Source organism: Rhinolophus sinicus, chromosome 4 (assembly GCF_057876585.1).
Source record: "Rhinolophus sinicus isolate RSI-liver-muscle chromosome 4, RSI-T2T, whole genome shotgun sequence".
Taxonomy (NCBI): Eukaryota; Metazoa; Chordata; class Mammalia; order Chiroptera; family Rhinolophidae; genus Rhinolophus; species Rhinolophus sinicus.
Window position 1 is genome coordinate 25,782,146 of NC_142504.1, and position 12,599 is coordinate 25,794,744.

Below are 12,599 nucleotides of genomic sequence, written 5' to 3' on the forward strand. Positions count from 1 at the left end.
AAAGTATTTCCCCTTTTTTTCTGTAGATTTTGGATCTGAACTTCTTTTCATCTCTATTAATTTAGAAGCTATCGTTTTCAACATTAAGTTTTCTTTTCTTTTTTTTTTTTTTAGAAAATCGCTTTAAGATTAACACTGATCTTGGAGTAAAATTTGTTTCACTTAACACACATAAAAAGACATAGCAGAGTTAAAACTTTGTCAAATATAAACTTTCTTATTTAAGATTTAAATATGATAACTTGGTGGGTTATTCATAAAATTATTTTGCCAGTGCCTAATAAATGGTATATCAGACAGATAAAATATATAGTTAAGAATAAATATTCAGGAATAGCTAAACAATTTTTGAAATGAATACAGATGGTTCCACTTTATGAACAGTCTGGTAGACACATGGAAGAGATTAGAAAATCAAGAAAAAGATCCAAGATTCATTAATATTTTTAATATTTCATATCTGTGTGCTAGTATTTGTATGTTAAGATCATCTTTCATTCACTTTCCAAAAAAGTAAATTCCATCTGAATAAAATTTAAGTGAAAGTAGTAGAAATGTAGGTGAATGTTTCTATAACATTGAGGTGAACAAGAATTTTTAGCATAACTCTATATATTTGAACTCCATCATCAAAAACCAAAATGTAAATAATTGGGAAAATATTTGCTACATATAAAACATACAATTAATATAGAAAACACTCTTATACATCAGTAATGTATAATCAGCAGTCCAGTTAAAATGAGCAAATAATATAAACAGGCAATTCACAAAAGAAATAAAACTGATAAGTCCAAAAGTACAAATAGCCAACAAAAACATAAAAACCTCAACTTCATTAGTAATCAAATAGATGAAGACAAAACATCTGTCACACAATATTGGCAAGAGTAGAAATAGTAGTTACAGTCTTTCTACAGACATATATGTAAGTAATATATATGTACATATTATATATGCATATATAATATGCATATATTATACATATATATACATTATGTACATATATAAAATATAAATATAAATTGAAACTATCGCTGTCATTTCTCAAGAAACTTTACATCTGAAAATTTAAAATAGAATAATTAAGGAGTTATAGAAGCCCAATGATTAATCAGTGATGAATAAAATTGTAACCCAAACCTTAAATATAGTAATGTCACATAATAGAACACTTTGTAGTCACGAAAATTTTGGAGTAGATGTGTATTTGTTAACAAAGAAATTAATGAATTATAGGAAAGTTTTTTGAAGAATTTGCACCAGCTCTTAACATTAGCTACCTCAGACTGAGTAGTAACTAATATAAGATTTGTTTGCTTAAAAGTAATTTTCTGGAGAGCCAAGATGGCAGAGTAGATAAACACTGCACCCTCATTTTTTTCTGTGAACACATTAAAATTACAACTAAAGCATAGAACAATCACCCTGCAGAACCATCTGAAGTCTAGCTGAACAGAAGTCCTATAACTAAAACTACAAAGGAGAAGCCACATTGAGACTGATAAGATGGGCAGAGACTCAGAACAGGCTTCACAACTTTGTGGCAGTTGAGAATCAGGAGAGATATCTTGGCCACCTTGGTCCCCCCGGAGGAGCTAGAGACCCCAGCCCCTCACACCAGGTGCCCCAGCCCAGAGTACTGGTGCTGAGAAAAGGAGTCCCCACAACATTTGGCTGTCAAAAACAGTGGGGTTTCCAACCATTTGGGTTGGCTGGAAGGATGCTGGAAAACCAGACATCCTTTTAAACAGTCCGTGCACAGACTCACTCACTCGCAGGCACTTACCTTGGGCTCCAGTGAAGGGATGGTGACTCGGGGGACCTTGGAAACATACGGGGATGCAGATTGAGTTGTGTGGCTGCAGGGGAAGGTCTGGAGGACAGTCAGAATTTTTCTGGTGAGGCGTCCATCTTTCGTGCAGCTGGCAGGTGGCTGCTGTCTTTCCTGTGTTGAGCCTGCCCCCCACAGGCCAAATTTGAATGTGATTGGCCTGGTGAGCTCTGCTGCTCCACCCTGATAACTCAGCTGGGACCCTGTTCCACTCAACTCTACCACTGCTGGAGGCACTTTCTCTGTAAGCAGCCAGCCCCACCCACATTGCACTCTTGGAAAACTAACAGAGGCTGGCAAGCCCCCGGCAGGTGGTGACAGGCCTTGGTGTGCTCTGAAACTTTTGCTGAGTCACTCCAGGCTCTGGAACCAAACCAGAATTTACATTGACCTGGTGACCACAACTCTTCCCAGTCTAGTGATTCCCTGAGGCCCTATCTCAGCCAACTTGCATACTGCATGAGGTGTTATCAGTGGCTGAACTTTAAGAGAACTGGCAGGAGGCAGCAGGCTTCTGGGTGTACTGGCTTTTTGTGAAGCTTCCCCAGTCCCGGTACTGGTGGCAGCAATCCTCTGTTCGCAGCCTGGCCTCTCCCATGGGCCTCCAGGTTGTGGGGTTCAGAGCCCCAGAGAGCAATTTCGATGCTCTCGGCCTCACGTGGAAAGGTGCTGGCTTGGGTAGTAGACAGCCATCAGCTGTAACTATTTGGCCATCAGCTGTAACAAGTTAGCCATTGGCCACTGCTGTAACTGCTCTGTGGTTGAGCTAGCAAGTGTGGATTGCAGTTAGCAAGAGGCTGATTGGTGGGTTGGTTGGCAGAGAAGCGGACTGCAGATTGCGGCTTGCAAGTCGGGTTGCAAAAACGAATGGTGGATTGTGGATCATGTGGATCCTACTTCCTGTGTCTCGCCCGGCCACCAGTGAGACTGGGGTGCAGGAAGACCCTCTCATTGGGGTACTGGCAGATGTTTGCTTTTGTATCTCGAACAGCTGCCATAGAGACTACAGTGGTATGAACCCCCAATCCATGGCTCCATTGTTGTTCCTTTTTGGTCTCACCAGACCCTACGTTCTGGTGCGGGAGCAGGACCAGAGACCCCACATGACACAGGTCCACACAGACAGCGAACAAATAACTGGGGATCACTCTGTACTGACACGTACTCTCTGGCTGCTCACAGGCAGTGACTGACCTGGGCCTGCACCAGAACCCCTCTTAAGAGGCCCCATAACCAACATACTTGGAGGTTGGCTTCAGACCACAGCAGAGCAGCACCCAATTAGCCCCACAAGCGGCACACACAGAGGGCAGTCTCACTAGGCACCAGAGCCCGCTGGGGCAAATCCCACCCCACTGGGATAAGCCTCCTGCACAGCAGCCCATAAGCTGTGGATGTGGCCAAACCCCACAGCCAGTCAGCCTGAGGGTGAATCGTATCCACAAATGTGCCAAGAGCAATCAAGGCTCAACTATAACATGAGAACACATACAATCCACACAAGGAAACTCCTGTAGCACCTGGCTCAAGTGACCACTAGGCCCCACAGGACACCTACTATATAAGGACACCCAGCCAAAACTGGGAGACATAGCAGATCTACCTAATGCCTAGAAACAAACACAGAGAGGCAGCCAAAATGAGGAAACAAGAAATGTGTCCCAAATGAAAGAACAGGAAAAAACCCCAGAAAAAGAACTAGACAAAATGGAGGAAAGCAACCTACCAGAGACAGAATTCAAAACAGTGGTTATAAGAATGCTCAAGGATCTAAGCGAGAACTTCAACAAAGAGATAGGAAGTGTGAAAAAGAACATAGAAACCATAAAAAGAACCAGCCAGAAGTGTCGAATACAATAACTGAAAAGAAAAATGCACTAGAAGGAATCACCAGCAGACTAGATGAAGCAGAGGATTTAATCAATGATTTGAAAGAGAAGGTAGCAGAAATCACCCAATTGGAACAGCAAAAAGGAATCCAAAAAACAGGATAGTTTAAGAGACCTGGGACAACTTCAAGCATAACAACATTTGCATGATAGGGGTATCAGAAGAAGAGAGAAAGCAAGAGATATGGCAAAAACCATATGTAGTGCCAGGTGGGTACTAGATTAGGGGGATCACATCTTAATTATATAAATGTCTAACCACTATGCTGTATACCTAAAATTAATATAAAATAACATTGAAAGTCAACTGTAATTGAAAATTTAAAAAAGAGGGGGAAAGGTGAGGGGGAATAAGAGGTCCAAATTTCCAGGTATCAAACAAGTAAGCATGGGGATGTAATGTACAGCACAGAGAATATAGTCAATAATATTGTGATAGCGTGGTACAGTGTCAGATGGTTGCTGGACTTATGGTGATCACTTCTTTAGGTCTACAAATGTTGAATAACTATGGTGTACCACCAAAACTAATATAATATTGTATGTTAGCTATATTTTTAATAAAAATCTTACAAAATGATAATTTTTTGCAATGAACACTTACCATTTTTACAAAAAAAGAAAAAAGTGCTATTTTTAAATTTAAGAAATTAAAAGGGGAAGGAGAGTCAGCGGAACAAACAGGTGATTCATCTTCAGTGATTTTCAAAAGAGAGAACATGTTTATCCAAGTTCCTGACCTGGGAGAGCTGACACACCTGTGAGGATGATCAGAGTTAGATGACACAAGCTATTAAAATGATTCAACAAACGCCCTCCTCTCATACCTGAATCCCCATGCAACGATTTGGTTATAATTTGGCTTCTGATTCTATTTGCCTACTGACAGCAAGAGAATGCTGATTAGCCACAGGAATGTGTACCCTTCTGGAATTGTATTTATATGTATAAATTAATTACTTGGTAGTTTAGTTCAATATCGAATAACTATTATCTGAGATATTACTTGGTAAACATTACCCTCAACATTTATAGTAGTTTTAATTGTATAAAATGTCTTTAGTATAAATTATTTAAGAAGAGCATTTGAACAAAATATCTCAATAAAAGTTTCAATACGGAGACCAAATTTCAAGTCAGCAAAATACAATAACTGATTATTTTGACATATAGCCTTAATAAGAAATGCGTAGACTAAGGAAATCAGTATTCTGTTTTCTTCTTATATTGAGGGAATAAATGCATTTATTTCTTATTCCTTAAATAATAGAGTTTTTTTTTCTTAATCCATATTGAATATTTAAACAGCTTTCATTTCTGTCTTTCAGATCTGGTTTTCTTCTGGAGCATTTATCCGCGCTGATCTTAGTGAATGGGGCATGAGTTTAACAATCAGAGCCCCTAGCTTAGATTTCAGAAACACTTTGGGACTTTGTGGCACCTTTGATGAAAACCCAGAAAATGATTTCCATGACAAAAATGGGATCAAAATTGATCAAACTTTTAATAATTGTGTTGCTTTTATTAATGAATGGAGGTAAGAAAGTACATTATTTTTATTTGTTACTGTATTAATATTTGACTTAAAATGAGTGATAAATCAACACTCTGTTTTTTTGTTTTGTTTGTTTGTTTGGTTGGTTGTTTTTCCATCACTTGCTGGGAAAAATGTTCTTGTCCAAACTTTTGTTCTTTTCTGTTTTCTGTGTGGAAGGATTTTGCCAGGAAAGAGCATGTTTGACACAATGCCAATTTCTCGGCCATCGCCTGGCAAACTATCCTACTGTAGCTGCTTGGTGGACACCACTTCACTGTATCCATCTTATCATCTGGACAATGTTTCTCCACCAGATATTGTCTCAGGTTGCAAAGACCTCAGACACATCCAATTCTCTTCCCTAATACCAGAACTAGATGTCACCTCTGAATATATTAATTCAGAAACTCTTGTCAGAGGGAGAAACAAGCATACATCTCGCGAAGGAAATAATCTAAATTTCTTTCCTCAAGAACATAAGCATGTGAACCTAACCAAAGTGGACTTAAGTTTACAGAAATATCCTGAGAATGAGAAACAAGATGCACCAAAAACTTTGGACAATGGGACACATACACAGGACCAGGTTAGCCACAGCCAAGGAACAGTGTGGCATCGTCAAAACAGGTGGAAACGGCAAAACTTTTATGACTTTCTTCCTTTATTTGCTTTCCAAAGTCTCAGCCAGAGTGACCTAGATGAGTTTACTTATTTTTTCCCCGAGGACCATACTGAGGATGTCCACCCAGAGTTTGTCCCCACGTGGCCCACACCCTCTGGCCTCACAGAATACAGCACATTGGCATTGTGTCAGCAGACTCTAGCCAACTCCAGCATAGGAAGGCACTGTCTTGCCTTCCTTGGCAAGAGACTCGACAGTATTATAGACATGTGTGTGAAGGACGTTCTCCTAAAAGATGATCTTACCTGGGTAGAAGCAGGTATAGCCCTTTTAGAAAATGAATGTGAAAGGAGGATTTTGGAAGAAGGGAAATATAACACTGAAGAATACGGCAAATCAATTGAAGACATTCTCTTGGTATTGAAATGCCCCAATTTATGCAGCAGCAACGGGCAGTGTACACAGTGGGGATGCATGTGTGCCCCAGGCTTTAGTTCCTATGATTGCAGTGATTCACAGAGTAAGTAAGAACTCTTCAACTTTGATGTTGTGACAGTTATTTGATTATGAAAACATCTTTGTTCTTTTTTACCGTCAGGATTTAAACAGGGTTTGTTCAGATAACAAAGGGGAAAGAACAAATTATATTAACTAATGTTAATCATTTTCCCAGAGTCATCTTATTGAGAGTAAAAGCTAAAGTACTTAGCCTGTAAGGCACAATGTGATCTCAAACACAATATCTGTTGAAAGTCATTCCCAATACTATTGTCCTCACTCATTCCACTCCATCCACTTTGGTCTCCATGCTGTTCCTGGAAAATGCCGATTCTCTTGACCGTGGGGACTTGGCACACAGTTGGAGCCTCTACTTGCAGAGAATAAGTTTTTCTAGAACTCCAATTTTGCATTTTTTAAGCACTCTTTATAATATTTTGCTAATTATACTAATTTGCTTAATTTTTTCTCTATAACCCATCTATATGGGACAAACTATTTTGTCTCACTATATCACAGAAAGAAATTTTTAAGTCAATTTGATTCCATGAACCACTAAACCAGTAACTCCTGATTTTCCTCCTACCACTACCTGCCCTTTTCCAACTGCAGACTTTTCCATCTCAGTAAATGCAAACTTCATTCCTCTAATCGCTCACATTAAAAATGTGTAGGAATTTTGACTTTTCTTTTTCTCATGCCTCATGTTTAATTCACTAACAAATCCGTTAGGAAATCCATCCGCAAATCCAGCTTTAGCTTCAAAAAATTTTATTTCCCTCCCTGGTACAAACTTAGTCCAAGCCACCATTATCTTTCACCTAGATTATTATACATTCTCTAGATGTTTTTTCTCCAGGTGCAGCTAAAGTGGTTCCTTTGAAATGTAAATCAGATCATATTACTTCTCTGTTTAAATACCTGTTATGGCTCTCCATCTCCTTCCAAGTAAAATCCACAGTCCCTATTCTGGCCTAGAAGACTAGCCTATATACTCTAAGGTTCCACTCTCACTGAATTTATCTACCATTCTCTCCATAGCTCACTGCTCTCCTGTGCTTTCAAATGGCTGTTTGCTGTTCCTCAAAGAGGCCAAGTCTGCTCCTTCCTCAGGCCCTTTGCACTTACAGTTCCCTCTGACTGGAGCATTCTTCCACCATGTATCTTCATGACTGACTTTCTTCTCTTCTCTGTTCAAATATCATATTAGAAGAGAATCCTTTCATGGTCATTAAAAATGAAGTACTTTTTCCTCACACAACCCCATAATCTCTATCTCCCTTAATATAGTCAATATACTTTTTCTCCATAGATTTAAATACACTTATATAATACATTTTATGTTTATTTTATCACTTGTGTTTTTTTTTTTTTGTCTTCATATTACAATATAAGTTACAAGAAGGGAAGAAATTTGTTCTGTTCATTACTATATACCCAGAACCTAGAATAATACCAGAAAAATAGAAGTTGCTCAGTAGTCATTTATTGCACATATGAAAGAATAAACTAACAAATGTTGTTTTTTAATATTCATAAATATTTTTAGATTTCTGAGTGCACATAACTTATGTATCTAATAGCTAGTAAAGTTATATTTGCTTAGATTTGTCAATACTTAGACAAAAGACTCAATTAATTGTATATACTTCATTTATCTATTTAACAGCCAGATCCGGCTTATGTATATAATGTATGATCTTACCAAGACCAGGGATGTAGCCATATGAAGGTCAGTTAACTCTAACTTCTAGAAGAAAGTTTTTCTTCTATGACTGAGAAGTACAACTGAGATTATGGTAGCATGTAGAATAGCAATAGTGCATAAAAACATCAACAATATTAGAATGGCAGCATATATAAATTTTGATAAGTATTTTCTAAAGCTTAAGTATTTAAAAATGTTTAACACGTTATATTGCTAACTATAATATTTTATTACAAAAGTATTTTTTTCTATAACCCATCTATAGGGCACAAACCAAAACACCAAAACCAAAACATAGATTGTTTTAGTAGTAATTTCTTTATTCTTGCCCTTAATTGATATCAGCATTAATTAAAATATAAATTAGAACTCTATATTTAGGCTCTGGTAGTATTTGTAACACTATTTCTATTGGTTTGATGGTAGATAACACTTCTTTAAATACCAGATTATTCTTAACATTTAATGGTATTTGGAATAGACTTTGAAATATTATTTTACATGTTTTTAATTTGGGCCTTAAAAATAATTAGGTTTTTTTCTACTGGAATTAAAGAAAATATGTCTTATTTTGTTATCATTTTTTCCAAAGACAAGACTCCTGAAATTATAGATCTTGAGAATGCTGGATTCTGTAATGTTAGAAAATATAATTGTATGATGGTGAGAGTTTTTGGTCAAGGCTTCAAAGAATCACCTTCATTTAAATGTGAAGTTACTAAGCTGCAGGTATGTGAATTACGAAGTTGAAAGACAATTAAGTTTATGAGTTATTCAGATTAATTTTACTTTGGATTAATTCGGTGTATCAATAAGCAACATAATCCCAAAGTGTGTCATATCCACACAGAGGTGAACAGGAAAATGATTAAGTTGCTTAACCTTTAAGATTTCCTATTTGTTAACTCTATTAAACTATTTTGTATGATTTTTATCAAGGTATTGCAGCACTATTTCAGTCATAATAACAAATTAAAAGACTATCAATGTTGTTATGTAAGCTTCTATATTTCTTATAATATAAAAACATGAAAAATAGAAATCATTTTTATCTGACACCCGACATGAATTACAGGGTTAAGAGATATGAGCAATCCCCTTTACAAACCAAAAAATGAGAATGAGCTGCACTCATCCTGTCTATTTCCCTTACTATGAGTTTCATACTGGAAAATTATCCCCCAGCCCCAAAATAAGTAGTGTTTTTCTCTCTTGAAGCCACAAAGGACAGACATGATCACTCAGTTTGAACATTGGTATATCAAATTGTACCTTCTTTCTGATGGTTATTTATATAGGCTTGTTTTTCTTCACTCAAGTAGAATTTTATTTTAAGGAAAGCTCTTTGAATTTCGAAAGTATTTGCATGGGTAAGCAGACACTTAAAACAGCAAATCATATTTTAACATTCTTTTTATTTTTTCTCTAAATTGATGAAGCCAAATGTGATTCTGAGACTGAAAATTTACAGGAGGAAATAACTTTTGTTTGTGTTTTTGTCAAGTGTAATAATTATACTCAAGAAGTGTTCTTATTTCAAGATTCTATGAATACAATCTTTCTAATGAGCCATGGAATCTCTTAATGCCAATGAAATAATAAGACACACAATATAAAATGTTATATATAGGTATAAATGTATAAATTTCTTCACTTCAAGATCGCTCAGGAGAGTAGATATTTTATTTTTTTTGGCAAAATAAATCATATGTCATCATCTAATATTAAGTGATTTGCCAAGAGAGAATTTTATAGGTTTATATCTTCTTGGAAAGTACATTTGGTACTTACTTTTAGACATTTATTTGCTGTGATATTTATTCACATACAACTTTCCTCCTCCAAAATTCTGATAAATAGAGTACACTCTGGAATTCTTTAATACACTTTAGAGAGAAACAAATGTGTTCTCTGTAGCGAAAACCAAACTTAGATTAGCTACTTTCTTTTCCACCCTGTTCAGAGTGTTTATATATTTCATTTGTAATACAATTAACTATATTTTTAAATATGTGTATTCCATTTTGAATTTCCACTCGTTGATTTTAGTTATTTACTTACTTGGAAGGTGTGCAAAATATTATCATGGTTCTAAGAGTTGGTGCCATACGAAAGGTATACACAGAGAAATGTCATTTTCTTCTCACCCTACTTCCATTACCTCTTTCTTCCATCCCATTCCCTTGAAGGTATCTACTGTTATTATTTTCTGGTATAGTCTTATGGTATTTCTTTTGTACAAAGGAGGAGATATATCCCTTATGTTTTACATGAAGGGTAGCATATTATAGATGTTCTTTTCTATCTTTGCAATAATGATTTTAAATAAGGTTATAGCTAGAGATCAAATCACCCAATCATTTCCTTCACGCCCTCCTGGAAAAGCAGCCAGGACTCTACAGAATCCCAATTTTAAATTACTTACTTATTGGATTAAATTCAAGTTGTCCTGGAAATTAATGGCCCTTCATAACGTGGCTTTTGCTTATGGTTACAGACCTAAACGTCCTGTACATCCTACACTAAAATCCCATACTGTTTCATGCGTCCCTGTCTTTTAACATGCTATTCCTTCCAGCCAGGCTGAAAGCATTTTCTCCATTTCTGCTCCCAGTGTCCTAGTGACAGTCTCTTTTTGTACTTTCAGGAAGAGAAGTATCATCTTTTTTTGAAGCCTTTCTTGACTATGCTAGTCTTCTTTCTCTCTCATTGTACCTTATTTGATTTCGGTTATAGCAACAACACAAATCGGCCTTATTTGTCTGTCTTTTCTTCTGTTATCTCTTTTCATCAGAATATCTTCAGCACATATAGATACTCTCAAAATATTGATGAATGGCTGAGAAGTAGAACCTTGTTTATTCCTCATTTTGGGTAGGCTCCTCCAAGGAGTGGGATTGAAATAATCCCTATACTCCCAGTCATTGGCTGCAGTCTTGTTTCAATACACAAAAACAATCCATCTAAGTATCAATATCATGACGACCCCAAGACACTGTTGTCAGTCCCCCTCTACTAGAGGGGAATCACTGATACATCTGCTAGGCTCGACTGTATATCCCCTTTAACTATGGAGATTTGTACTGAGGCCCACTCTCAATTATCAAATCTTCAGGAACATAGTTTCTACTAGGCAAAGATTCACATGTTCTTGCCTTCCTTTCCTTTTCCTACTGATCTACAACATTGAAGTATCAGGAGGCTCCATGACCATTTCTGAGTGATTGAAAGCATTCTACAGTAAAAAATTAAAAACAAAATCTAAATCTAAATTTTGGCAATAAAATACATCCTTTTAGTTTTTTTATGTAGCTACCAGTACCCTGAAAATTATTCTGTTTTTTCCTCTTTAGACACCAATGCATTTTCAATACTGGAAAATAATTCTTAATGTGTAGGTTAAGCATGATACACCATTGAATTATTAAATAGGGTGCACTGGCTAAGATTTATTTAGTTTCAAGTTACATAAATTCATTTCAACTAGCTTGAGCAAAACTGATGTTTATCATGAAGAGAGTGTCTCACAAAACCAAGAAAAGCAATGTAGCTGAATTCTCAGGGAAAAACTTGAACTTGAGACTTAACTACTGTGAAGACTCAGTATGCACGCATTTGTGAGTGTGTGTGATGTATCTGTCTGTCTCAGTTTTGCTTTCCTCTGTTTTTGGGCTTCAGTTTTCCCTTTCACTCGGTGCTGGCTTTCTTCACATAGTGAAAAAACATGGCCACCGACAGCTCCATAGCTTTGTACCTTGCTATTCAAGCCACCAGAGGCAGACAGGCCCAATACTCCCTCTAGTACAAAGTTAAAATATCCCAAGTAACGTAAGCATTGGCTCAGCTTAAGTCCACCCCTGGACCAGTCAAGGGTCATGTAAGAGGATGAGAGGGGCTGTGGGAAATGTGAATGGAGGGCAGAAAGGAGTTTCTAGTAGAAGTAAAAAGTGGGAGCTTTTTCCAGAGAGATGAGGAAGTTTGTGAGCAGAAAAGAAATCCACTATGTCAAGTACATAGTCAAGCATGTTTCCTTTGCTACACAAGTCATTGCATAGTGATCCATTGTATATATGGCCAATATTGGTAACTTTTTAAACTTGAACTGCAAGAAATGTGTGAGTCATTAAGAGCAGTTTACATCAAATGAAGGTGTATACATTTTTCATTATTCTCAATGAAACTCACTATCAGTGTTACTTTTGTTTATTCATTATATATTTCATTATACCAGACATGTATTTTCAAATTTGTATGTTGATCATATGTAATTCACTAGCAAAATATTTCCATACTTTAACAAAGGTTGATTGCTTTCTCATTATGCCGTCAGTATAATAGCAGTGAATGGGTCCTTGGAGAAGCCATCTATGCACGTACTGTTTTTCAAAATAGCAGAACTGTTGATTGTCAGCTGCCTGCTGATGTACATCAGTCTGGTACCATGGATCTCATGGGTGAGAAACCAATTGTGAAGTGGCAAATAAAGGTAAAAAATAAAAGATATCCTCATA

General features: G+C 36.6%; 1 protein-coding gene across 4 annotated transcripts in view; it reads left to right on the forward strand.

Annotated features, from left to right (window-relative positions):
* Positions 1–12,599, forward strand: part of VWDE (von Willebrand factor D and EGF domains) — an 81,238-nt gene that overhangs the window by 42,206 nt on the left and 26,433 nt on the right. For all 4 annotated transcript variants that reach the window (XM_088797730.1, XM_088797728.1, XM_074340785.2 and 1 more), the window contains 4 exons: positions 5,052–5,260; positions 5,438–6,402; positions 8,681–8,817; positions 12,419–12,574. In XM_088797730.1, coding sequence (XP_088653856.1) covers positions 5,052–5,260; positions 5,438–6,402; positions 8,681–8,817; positions 12,419–12,574 — 1,467 coding nt within the window. The remainder of the gene's footprint in view (positions 1–5,051; positions 5,261–5,437; positions 6,403–8,680; positions 8,818–12,418; positions 12,575–12,599) is intronic.